The 13,135-nt window shown below is 43.4% G+C and overlaps 1 protein-coding gene and 1 non-coding gene across 2 annotated transcripts; both read right to left on the reverse strand.

The window, feature by feature from the left end:
* Positions 1-341: 341 nt before the first annotated feature.
* TRNAH-GUG lies at positions 342-413 on the reverse strand. The gene has a single exon. It is a non-coding gene; the product is annotated as a tRNA-His (tRNA).
* A 1,019-nt stretch (positions 414-1,432) lies between these two features.
* LOC125507048 (molybdopterin synthase catalytic subunit) lies at positions 1,433-4,942 on the reverse strand. The gene is made up of 2 exons (XM_048671747.1): positions 4,891-4,942; positions 1,433-2,373 (listed from the first exon to the last, which is right to left on the reverse strand). Exons 1-2 carry the CDS (start codon positions 4,940-4,942, stop codon positions 1,625-1,627), a joined length of 801 nt encoding a protein of 266 aa, XP_048527704.1. The 3' UTR covers positions 1,433-1,624.
* Between the last annotated feature and the right edge of the window lie 8,193 nt (positions 4,943-13,135).

Here is a 13,135-nt window from a genome sequence, read left to right on the forward strand (position 1 = left end):
TTGAACGTGCACGTACCGAAGCTGTCACCGTGCCTATTCTGCTCCAAAATATCGTGCTTGAGGCAAAATTATGGGTTACGGCAGGGGCTAAGAAACTAGGGGGGTTTGTTGTACGAGAGTAATTGCCATGCCGTGTTGTAAGGACGCTTATAAAACTCTAAACTCTATTCTCCTCTTATTTAATGGATGAGGTAAATCTTTTGCCTCCGTTTTGAAAAAAAAACGTGCACGTACCGAAGCTGTCACCGACACGATTGCTGCTCTTGCTAAAAGAAAAAAAAAATCCGTTCATGCAAGTCGTGTCGTCAGCCTCTGTTTCGCGAGAAGAAAAAAAAATGAAGTGTGGCTGCTGGGATTCGAGCCCAGGTCTCCACGGCCACAACGTGGAATTCTCACCACTAAACTACAGCCACTTTGGTGTTGGCTTCTCGGCCTTACTTTATTAGGACATTCTTTCTCAAACGTGACACAGTAGATGTGTGACAACCCTTGGCGTGGAAAATTTGATCAAAAAAGCCTTTAATGTGGACAGATCGGGCCCTGTGGTGCTCAAGCTTCTCATGTGCTTTGCCGATGATGCGGTGGTCGCCGGTTCTTGATCAGTCGTGGCTGCAAGAAAATGTTAGCGTGACATGTTGGTATATTTGATGGGAATGTTGGCAAATGGCACATGGTGAGCAGATTCAAAGGGCACATGGGAATGTTAATCTCGCTCTATCTACGGGGCGCACAGTAGGCTGGTCGACGGCTCAGATTGCTTAGGTGATCCGAGTGATGAGACGGGGGCATTCCTGCAGTGGTGTCCTATGGTAGCAGTCTATGAAGATTGCTCTCAATTGGCCAAGGAGTCTGCCAAGGTCTCTGTTGATCACAATCTGAGACGGACTGACGGGCGCCAAATTTGCAGTCAGTGTGAAACGAGGCATCAATCTTTATGTTGGTTTGATGATCCTGCTTACTTTTGAAAAGAAAAAGTGATGTACAATGTAATAAGTATTAGTAGTACTCTCTCCGTTCTGATTTACTCGTCGTGGTTTTAGTTCAAATTTGAACTAAAACCACGACACGACGAATAAATCAGAACGGAGGGACTAGTTCGTAAAGCCCATGTTTGACTGTGTATAAGAGACAAGAGATGTTACCGTCTTGATACTTCAGGTAATTCGCTTGGTTTGTTTGCTCTGGTTCGAAATTTGACATCTTGGCTCGGTGCTATCAAATCAGCCGCTATCTGATTTCTGTTCTTCAGCCGAGACAACATAATTCTTTTTTCTTTGCGGGGAGAGACAAGATAATTCTAATCTGTTCTGATGTTATGTTGATTCACAACATATTTTTAGGCAGCAGCATATCGGTTCTGACGCATGGTGTGAATTTCTCTACACAAAAATGAGTGTACGAGGAGTAAATCTCATACTGCCACACCACATGATTTGCTGCAACGTGAGTATGTATTCGAACTGCATACATTGTTTTTCTCACAGAATTTGCATTCAGCAGTGTAACAAAATGTGAAGATATTATTGGATTCGAACTTCACCTTTCTCTTCCACTAAAATCTCTCGTAACACAAGGGGAAAAAAAAGGCACGTCCACGTGATCGCGATCCGGCGGCCGCCACTCATCAGCTGACCCTCACCTTGCTGCCGCAGCACCCGCCGCCGCCGCGGCCGGCGGCAGCGGCCGGCTTGCCCTTCTTCTCGGCGTCGGTGCGGTCGAGGAACTCGCGGTTCTCCTTCCAGACCTCGCCGTCGTCGTACACCTCCTTCTTCCAGATGGGCACGGAGGCCTTGATCTCGTCGATCACGTAGCGGCACGCGTCCATGGCGTCGGCGCGGTGCACGGCCGAGGCCGCCACGAACACGCTGGCCTCGCCGGCGGGGACGGTCCCGAGGCGGTGCGCCACGGCCAGCCGGCACAGCGCGTGCGCGGCGCGGGCCTCGCGGAGGATGGCCTCGAGGCGGCGCCGCGCCATGGCCCCGTACGCCTCGTAGCGGAGCTCCACCACGCGCCTCCCGTCGAAGTGGTCCCGCGTGGTGCCCTCGAAGGTGGCGATGGCGCCCGCCGACAGGTCGCGGACGTGGTCCACGTACCGGCCCATGTCCAGCCGGCCCGATCCCTCCTCCAGGATCTCCACCAGGTCCTGGCACGCCGCCTCCGTCGTCGGGGCCTCGACCGTCGCCGTTGGGGGCTCGTCGCCGGCCATCGAGGGGAGCTGCGCCGGCGCTTCGGGTGCTTGGATCACGGAGCGCGGCCGCTCCAAGTCGTCGGTGCAGGCAGCGAGATAAGGTTTGGTGGAGGAGAGGAGATGAACCACGGAAGTGCCCCGCGGCTTTCTTATTTTATCATCCTGCTCCCAGCACCGGCGATTTTCTTAAATTCGATTTCAGTCTCAAGCGGCACAAACTTAAAAAATATATTCGAGAAGACAGCGGAAGAATAAGAAACTACTCCTACAAGCGAGCCAGTGAGATAGCAAAGTTCCTCTTGATTACTTGCGATCATCCTTAATACTACCTTCGTCTCAGTAAATAAGTCATTCGCGTAATTCTAGATCAACATTTTAACTATTTAAATATATATTATATGTGATAAAAAATATATATTTAGAAACTACATTCGTGTAGAAATCTAATGATATACTTTTCATGACATATCATACATATTTAATTCCTTAAATCGACGACCTAAAACTACACGAACAATCAAAGGGCTGACCGGCAGAGAAGGGGGAAACCAGCTCCCAATGTCTGTCTTGAAGGCTTGAAGTGAACCATGAAATAGAAGTATTTAATTTTTACTACTACGTCTGTCCTTGTTTATTAGCCCTTTTTATAATTTGTGCTTAATTTTGACCAAATATTTAACTTATGAAATCTTAGTGAATCTCAACAAAAATTAAATCTTTGGATTCATAATTGAACATAGTTTTCAATGATATAATTTTTTATAACATGCATGAACATTTTGTTAGTTAAATTTATGGTCAAAATTTGGCACAAATGAGGTAGTACCATAGAACTTGTTGCACATATAGAAATACCAATCCAAACAAACAGAATACATTGCACAGGTATTATTGTTAGAATTTTGCTAGTAGGCCTTTGACCCAAAGCCCACTAAAATTTTGAAATTCTTTGGACCCATTCATACACACATGTGAGTGGAGTGAGTGAGATTAGAGTTTAGTCCCCCATGAAAGTGGAGAGAGACTTGCACCTCCTTATAATGTGAGCACTTCTACTACTTGTATGAGCATGAGAAAATGAGACATACACACGCGTTCCTCCTCCTTGCTCGCCTCGCCACGCCTCCTCACGACGCGCCGCGGGTTGTGGGATTGAGCTGAGGACAGAGCTATGCACGTTGTCTATATTTTTGTTGCTCGGAAAAATTAATGAGTCATTAATTAATAATTAACGTACGCGTTAATTACTGAACAGGTTTCCGATTCTTTTGGATCGTGACGACTCGGACGTGGGGTTTATTCCCACGACCTACCCGGCCCGCACTATATAGTCAGGCAGACGTCTACCCTAGCCGCCGCCGCTTCATATGGTTTCGCACCACCGTTCCATATCATTGCGCCGCCAAGCAAGTCTTCTTCATCCCTCCTTTCTGCGTGCACCGGGAGAAGGGATAGCAGGCCTCCGGAACCCCGACTCTCGTAATCCTGTACGGAGAGGGGCGATCAGCTTTTTGGGGAGTGCACTCGCGCGACTGCTGGCAGCGATGACTTCGCGAACGACGACTTCTTCCCCGACCTCGGCAACCTCATCCTCGACGACATGGGCGACAACGTCAACGTCGGCAGTGCTGTTCCTGCTGCATCGTATGTGATTCTATCTTTCTTGTTCGAGATCGTGGTAGAATTCATGTTTCTAGTATGTGACCTAAATGTGATATGTCCTTCTACTATGTTAGTTCGCATGATTAGTTTAATCTCTGTAATTGCTATCATGATTTATTTTCTGTTTATTCGGATTAAATCTCGTATTAATTTTCTCATATTTCCAACAATTATAACATTTAAGAAGTTTTTTTTTGAAATGTTTCTCAAAAACCGAAATTTGTCATTTTTCCATGAGCTTCACAAATGTCCAAACTTCACCCAAAAAAATACGGACATCACACACAGGAGCATCTTAATTATTACACGAAAAAAAAATCTTTTTTGAGATTTTACTGTTCATGTCCACACACATTTGAGCCTGGGTGCAAATTAGCCGCGTCTCAAGACCATACCCTTTCTATCGTTCTTAGTTTTGGAGGGCTCCAAAGTAAGGTTGGAAAAAGCAGTAGGCGTAAGCGAGGCGGTTGCCTTCGCCTAGTGCCTAGGCGGTGCCTAAGCACCCTAGGCGCGGCTTAGGCGGTAATATAGTTTTTACTCGTAGTGTATTTGCGATTATTATATGGGTGTTGATATTAGTATAAGGCATATAAATAAGTTATTTACCGTCTACTACCGTTGGAATATAACCCGTTTGGCATATCAGTGTAGTATGTGGCATGATTTCCTGCTTGGGTAGGTAATTCCTTGCTTGCCCTGCCTAGACCTTCATTTATGCCCTAGGCGAGGCGTTTGGCCATTGCCTAGCGCCTAGGCGTGCCTAAGCGCCTCCTAGGCACTGCCTTTTCCAACAGAGCTCCAAACACCTTCTCGTTTATACTAGACTTCAAATCAAAGCCCACTCGTCTCGAGGAACTAATGGCTATGAATGCCGATCAAAGGACCATTAGAGAAGCTACTGACCGCATGAATGAGCTTCTTTACAGGGAAGAGATGATATGGATGCAGCGCTCTCGGATTGACTGGCTGCGGGAGGGCGACCGAAACATTCTTCCACCGTAAGGCAGTTTGGTGTGCGCGTAAAAACAAAATTAAATTACTTGTGGATGATAGTGGTGTGATGCAGCAGGACAGCGCCACTATGGCAGGCATGGTGACGGATTACTTCACAAGTCTGTTTACAGCTGATCCGACGCTTAGTGCAGACCATGTTATTGATCTTATCAAAGCTCGCGTTACTGATAACATGAATGTTAGCCTGTGTGCAGATTTTTCTAGTAAGGAGATTGCTGATGTGCTCTTCTAGATAGGCCCTCTCAAAGCACCTGGACCAGATGGTTTTCCGGCGCGTATGTTCCAGAGGAACTGGGCCATAATGAAAGATCAAGTTATTGCTGGTGTAAAAGAGTTTTTCCAGTCGGGGGTGATGTCAGAAGGGGTGAACAATACTGCTATTGTGCTTATCCCAAAAGTTGACAACCCTGTAAAACTTACTGATTTTAGACCTACAAGCTTATGCAACCTTATATATAAGGTGGTGTCCAAGTGCTTGGTTAATAGATTGAGGCCAATCCTTGATGACATTATATCACCAGAGCAAAGCGCCTTTGTACCAGGAAGAATGATAACAGATAATGTACTGATTGCATTTGAGTGCATACATCGTATCCAGCAAGAGAAGGATCCAGCTAAGAGTTTTTGTGCCTATAAGCTGGACCTCTCAAAGGCATATGATCGAGTTGATTGGGTTTTCTTGAAGCGGACAATGCAAAAGTTGGGTTTCGTTGACCGATGGGTGAACTGGATTATGACTTGTGTCACCTCGGTTAGATACACTGTCAAATTTAATGGCACCCTCTTGGCTTCGTTTGCACCGTCGCGCGGGCTACGGCAAGGTGACCCTCTCTCCCCGTTCTTGTTCCTGTTTATTGCCGATGGACTTTCTGCCTTGTTGAAGGATGGAGAAGAGGAAGGAAAATTTACATCCCTGAAGGTATGTCGGCGGGCTCCCGGTATTTCTCATCTCTTGTTTGCCGATGATACATTGCTTTTCTTCAAGGCGGAAACACAGCAAGCGGACGAAGTTCGCTCCATTATCATGGAATATGAAGGAGCCACGGGCCAGCTTATTAATTCTGCCAAATGCAGTCTAATGTTTGGCAAAGCATGTCCAGAAATAGTTCAGGAAGAGGTGCGTGCAACATTGCATGTTCAAGTATCCACTTTTGAAGAGAAATATTTGGGTTTGCCGACACCAGACGGGAGGACGTCAAAAGGCAAATGCCAGAACTTGCAAGCTCGGTTAACCAAAAGAATTATTGCGTGGGGGTGATACCTTATCTCCGGCAGGAAAGGAAACGATGATAAAAGCAATTGCGTAGGCCATTCCCACCTATATGATGGGGGTATTTAAGTCGCCTATGTCCGTATGTGATGATCTTAATAGGATGGTCCGTAACTTTTGGTGGGGATCATCTAAAGGCAAGCGAAAAACTCATTGGCGGGCGTGGCCAAAAATCCAGAAGCATAAACTTAGTGGTGGTTTGGGATTCCGCGACTTCAGGGTGTTCAACCAAGCTTTGCTAGCGCGACAAGCTTGGCGACTTTTGACTAAACCTGACAGTCTTTGTGCACAGGTATTAAAAGCTCGATATTATCCGGAGGGGCGATTGGAGGACACGGTCTTCTCAGGAAACGCTTCGGTAACATGGCAAGCGATCCAGTATGGATTAGAGCTCCTGAAAAAGGGGTTGATTTGGCGGGTGGGCAGTGGTACGCAAATCCGCATCTGGAGGGACCGGTGGTTGCCCCGGGAGCCGTCGGGTCAGCTCATTACGCCCCAAGGGACTTGCCGGTTACGTCGTGTCGCGGACCTGATGGATGCCAATGGAGCATGGTGGCTGGACCTCCTTCAACAACACTTCCTGCCAGTCGACATTGACGCCATCACGCGCATCAGGATGTCCCCACGTGTCCCTGATGATGTCATTGCCTGGGCCCCGGAGAAATCCGGTGTCTTCTCAGTCCGGTCAGCATATCGCTTTGCCATGGACGAGCGCGAGCGTCCATCGATAAGCGCCTCGAGCAGGGCACCGGATGGTCGCCGCGCCATTTGTAAGACTATATGGGGGTGCCCTGCTCCCCCTAAGGTACGCGTGTTTGCTTGGCGTCTGGTCACAAATTCACTCGCCACTTGGGCTAATAAATTCTCTCGAACTTTGGAACCTAATGATCTGTGCCCTTTGTGTGGTATGGAACGCGAGGATGGAGACAATGCTATGTGCAGATGTCCACATGCGAAGGAACTATGGCGAGCCATGGCAACTGATTGGCCTATCCCAGACGTCGAGACGGTGCGCAATACGGGGCCTGAATGGCTGTTCGGCGTATTAGACAAGCTGCCAGAAGTCTCCCGCATGGTGCTGCTGATGGTTCTTTGGCGCATATGGCATGTTCGAAATGAGATTACTCATGATAAGGCGCCTCCTCCTAATGAAGCTTCCCGTCGGTTTCTTACTAGCTATATAAATTCGTTGCTCTGCATCCAGCAGTTCCCACGGGACGATCAGGTCAAAGGCAAGATGGTTCTCATGGTGGACAGTGGACGAGCTGACCCAAAGCATCAGGGACATGAAAGTGCAAGTAAGGGAGAAGTGTTGCGCTGGGTGCGTCCGCCTGAGGGCTGGGCAAAGCTTAACACGGACGAAAGTTACCTCGCCTCCAACGGCTCCGCTGGTTGTGGTATGATTCTCCGGGACTCCAATGGGGAGATCATATTTACAGCATGCAGGCAGCTCTTTACATGTGATAATGCACTAGAAGCTGAATTGCAAGCATGCAAAGAGGGTCTTGCCTTAGCTCTGCATCGGACGAACTGCCCTATCTAGCTTGAGATGGACTGTGCAGAAGCGGTAATGATGGTACAAGCAAAGACGCCAGACCGATCAAGGTTAATGACCGTTGTCAAGGAGATCAAGGAGTTAATACAAAATGAAAGGGAGATTGTGATTATGCGCATTAGTAGAACACAAAAAAAGCTAGCCATTGTTTAGCTGCATATGGGCGATGTACACCTCGTACAGTAATTTGGTTGCGAGGGGGTACAGACGATGTTATCAGGCTTTGTAAGGATGATGCACCAATTTAAGTAATACAATCCCCTTTCCCCCGCAAAAAAAAAATCAAAGCCCACTAGATAATATGTCTTAATCAGTTCTAATGGTAAAAACCTTCTGGAATGGGGCTATCAACCAGGGTTTAAATCCTGGTTCTCACAAAAATAAGGCTCATTCTCTATACTTGTGTTGTGCAAGCGACGTTTGGGACCTTTTCTCAACCTTACAATATTATTCCTTTGGGATTTCTCTCCCCCATGGGTCGAGTTTTAGTTTTTTTATAATATGTCTTAATCAGTTCCAATCTCACGAGAGCTATGTATCACACGTATTGATTTTTTTTATTTCTAAAAGAAGTGTTGATTTCTTTTACGTAGGCAAGCCTGTACTGATTACTAATACGTATCGACAACGGCACGGGGTTATTGGGCCGGCCTAATAACGTAGATGTGCAGATGTTTCTCTTTTCTATGGTCTTTTTATCGGTTTTTTCACTCTTTTACATTGGTTTTCTTCAGTTTTTTCTTTTTTTCTTTTCATTTTTTCTTCATTTTCCTTTGTGTCTTTCTTCAGTTCCTTTTCTTTTTCCAATACATGTCTAATTTTTATATATACATTATACTTTTTTTGCATAACGGAACAGTTTTTATATAGGTTAAACATTTTCCAAATACATGAAAAATATTTTTCAAATATATGTTTTGATGTTTACCTTTTTCATACACATTGTATATATTTAGTACACATATTAAAAGGACTATATACGTTTAACATTTTTCAACTACATGATTAACATTTTACAAACACTTGCTTTGTACATTTTTTTCAAATATGTATTAAACAATCCCTCAAACACATGCTGAAACATTTTTAAAATGCTATGAAACATTTTTTTACATTGTAAACAGATTCTTTTTAAATATCACCAACAGATTTTTGAAACGCGTGGACATTCTATTAAAAGTAACATACATCTTTTGAATGGTATACATTTTTTGAATTACATGAAAACTTTTTTCAATGTATAATTTTTTTCTAGAGTGGTACATACATTATTTCAAATGTGTTAACATTTTCTAAATGTCAAAAACGTTTTCTTTGGAAGCTATCATTTTATTAAATGATGCTACGATGGTTTTACACTGTGTTAACGTGTTTCAAATTTATGGTTCACAATTTATTTTTAAGTCAAATTATTTTTCAAGTATATGTATTTGGAGGTTTTTGTAATATGAATAGAAGTAAAAAAAAGAATGAACGAAGAAATGTAAAAGAAAAAATAAACTAACTAGCAAGTTGGGTCGGCCCAAAACTAGAAACTGGGCCGATGCTCCTTAATGCGAGACCTTATAGCCGCACACTCCAATTAGGCCTTTGGTAATGTGGGCCTTCTTGGTTTTCTACCTTTTCCATTTGAAAGCGGGTGGTTCCATCATTTTAGTGAAGACGGTCATGGGCAAATCCTATTCGGTGCACGTTGCGCCGGTTAAAGCAATCCGTGCAAAACGGGCGCCCCCCCCCCCTCCCACCCACCTCCATTGATGATGCATGGGCCAGCCATGTACCTTTTTTCTTGTATTTTTAAAATTTAAAAAATGAAGTAGGCGACAAAATCAAACTCGAGATCTCTTCTTTCACAAACAACCCATTAACCACTACAACCTCTAAATGCTTATGATTACTTCCTTCTGTTTTTTCTTTTAGTCTTTCTTCAGTTCGTGGGAAGCCTCTCGTCCATCTTTATCCTTTCTTTTTTTGATACAGTTTTTTCTTGGGCTGGTTTTGTTTCTTTTTTCTTTTCTTTTGTTTATTCTTTTCCTTTTCTTCACTTTCTTTATGTATTTCAAAATGCAGGATCTTTTTTCAATATCGATGAACATTTTCCAAAATTTGATGGACTTTTTCCTAAATTTGATTAACATTTTTCAAGTATGAGAATGTTTTTTCGAAATTAATGGTTTTTTTAAAATTCGATGAGCTTTTTTCCAGAATCTATGAGCTCCTTTTCTAAATTGATGAACTTTTTTTTTCAAAATAGACCTTTTTCAAATATGTGAAGTTTTTCCTCAAACTTACGTGAACTTTCCGAATTCAATTAGCTTTTGAAAATTTGTGCAAACTTTTTCTCAAAAATGCTGTACTTTTCTTTCAAATTAGTGAACTTATTATTTTTTAAAATCAATGAAATTTTCAAATCCATGGACTATTTTTTGAAAATCGATGATCTTTTTTCAAATTCGCAATTTTTTTTGAAAATCCATGAACTTTTTTCAAACAATGAAATTTTCTCAATTTGTATGGACATTTTCAAATATATTAACTTTCTTCAAGTTCTTTTCTTTTATTGTGTGTTATTTTTTCATTTTTATCATACAATAATACGTATAATAGACTGGGTATATATTCTACATGTTAATGTTGTACTAAAAAAAGGGTCAACTACTATTTTCCTTAAAAAATGGACAGAAAAATCAGTTAGCATAGTTTATTGTCCCAGCTACGGACGTTGGCGGACAGATATCGAATCCTGCTTCTCCCAAAAAGAATTATGTGACATTTTAGTAGCGCAGTCTACACACGTTGCCAGGGAGAGATCGAATCCTGCTTCTCCCACAAAGAATTTCGTGTCGTTTTAAGCAGTACAAGCAGATAAACTTTTTTCTCCTCGTCACGTTTGTTGGGCCATCCCGCTACGTGTGGTGTGTAGGCGCCAGTAACGATAACAGGCGCATAGGGCGCCGGAGAGTAGGTCCCACGATCATGACTAGCCCTAGTAGCTGCAAATAACAATTACATCATCTATGAGAGATTTCAAAAGAACGGAAAAGGTTCATCGACTCAATTACAATTACATACAGCTTTATTAAGATAGCATGAGTTATCTATTTCATAAGCCATAAAATTTCTCTCTGTTAGGCAATGCCTGAACCAGATCTTCCTGATGATATCAAGCGTCTCCATGCACACGACATAGACAACAACAACTTCATCCCACCTTTGATCGCATTTAGAACAAGCGTCAATCACCTCCATGTCCAACTTTGCTTGTATTGGAGTATTAGAACCAACAACATTTACGAAGATTCATGACCACCCATGCTTGATGGATAATGCCTCTAAAAAATAACACTAACTGCATGGGGGCGTAAAATCACAGGACCTGCTATAAAGGCGCCCCGAACGTCTCTAAGCACACACCCTAATGAGCCTAAACCTCCAAACTCATTGCAAAACCCATCAAATTAATTTCACACAGCAAGCTTTTGGTGATCTCGGCCACTTGCCGTGAGCTTGGCTCGAATTGCCTCCTCTAGGCTTCGTTGAGTTTACCGTAATGGACGAATATATAGTGCACACTTAGAGGTGACACACGTTCACCATGGGTCGCCTAGCGGCGCATCCACCAGAATTACTAGTAGATAACGAACATCGTTTCAGTAAAAAGTCACCTCTCAAATGAATGATATTTTATTAGCGTTGCTTGTTCTGGAGGATGTGAAAAGGGCAATTTATAGTATTGGAGATCTTAAGACACCGGGCCTGGATGGCCTCCATGCCATATTTTACAGAAAATATTGACACTTATTTGGGGAAGATATCACCCAGGAGGTTTCGCAAGTTCTAAATTTAGGTATTATCCTTGAGGGATGGAACGATACGATTGTTCTCATCCCAAAGTTGATGGTCCCGAACCTATTACTCGGTTTTGAAATATCATCAATATGTAAAGTTTTATATACAAGATTGTCTAAAAAAAGCTTGTCTGTCGATTGAAGTCTATCCCACCTTTAATATCACACATTCAAAGTGCCTTTATTCCAGGAAGGTTGGTTATAGATAATATTTTAGTGGCATATGAGTGTTTTCATAAGATAGAAATAAGAGAGATGGATAAGCAATCATGCGTGTCGTGAAGTTAGATATGCAGAAAGCATATTACAAAGTGGAATGGGTGTTTCTAGAAAATACAAAGTGAACTGGGATTCAATCTCAATGGGTGAATTTAATTATGAGTTGTGTCCCCTCTGCGACATACATAGTTTGTAATATTTTTCAAGAGATAGGTACATTTATTCCAATAGAAGAATCCTCTCGCACCATGTTTATTCTTGTTGTGTGTTGAAGGTTTATCTAGTTTACAACAGTATCAAGAAGAAACTGGTGGAATTGATGGGATTACTTTGTGTAGAAATGCATCGTCAGTTTCATAAATACTATTTGCTGATAATTCCCTGATTCTTATGAAGGCGGATGTTAAATGCAGCTTCCTTACAACAAGTTCTAGAGACCTATTGTGAAAATTCTGATCAATTGGTAAGGAGAGTAAAATCAAGTATATTTTTTTGCCATGATACAGTTGTTACTACCAAAGTTGAAATATGTCAAGAACTACACATTGATAATGTTGAAGAGTCTCTGGACCTATACTTGGCCCATCTAGATCTTTGACCTGGATTTGCTAACTCGGCATCCTCGAAACAGGCTTCCGCCTCGCTTTATATATAAAGCAAACACATAAGATATATTATTTTGGTCTATACTCGGCCTCCTCCATTATCCACATCAGTATGTCCACTGGCATAACGCCTTTGGTTAAGTCATGCATCACCCTCTTCATCTTCGTTACCTTCGAAATCACAACATGTGCATCTTTATGCAGCTCGTCCACCCTCTTCAACCAAGAGCACACCTCGATAGACTTCACGAACTTCATGTGGTCACCAAGCGAGCACCCAAGGATGAATGCTCTCCATCCAGGGTCGGGGGGAAAGAGTTCATGGTGGTGGAGCTTTTGTTGGGGAACGCAGTATTTCAAAATTTTCTTACGATCACGCAAGATCTATCTAGGAGATGCATAGCAACGAGAGGGGGAGAGTATATCTACGTACCCTCGTAGACCGAAAGCGGAAGCGTTTAGTAACGTGGTTGATGTAGTCGAATGTCTTCGCGATCCAACTGATCAAGTACCAAACGCATGGCACCTCCGCGATCTGCACACGTTCAGCTCGGTGACGTCCCTCGAACTCTTGATCCAGTTGAGGCTGAGGGATAGTTTCGTCAGCACGACGGCGTGGTGACAGTGATGATGAAGTTACCGACACAGGGCTTCACCTAAGCACTACGACAATATGACCGAGCTGTAAAACTGTGGAGGGGGGCACCGCACACGGCTAAAGATCAACTTGTGTGTCTATGGGGTGCCCCCTCCCCCTTATATAAAGGAGGGGAG

The sequence above is a fragment of the Triticum urartu genome, chromosome 5 (assembly GCF_003073215.2).
Source record: "Triticum urartu cultivar G1812 chromosome 5, Tu2.1, whole genome shotgun sequence".
Classification (NCBI taxonomy): Eukaryota; Viridiplantae; Streptophyta; class Magnoliopsida; order Poales; family Poaceae; genus Triticum; species Triticum urartu.

Coding starts and splice junctions, on each gene's coding strand:
- LOC125507048 (XM_048671747.1), bottom strand. CDS start 4,942: ATGCCTGCCATAGTGGCGCTGTCCTGCTGCATCACACCACTATCATCC. Junction 2,374..4,890: donor CACACCACTATCATCCACAA/GTAATTTAATTT, acceptor ATCGAATTTAAG/AAAATCGCCGGTGCTGGGAG.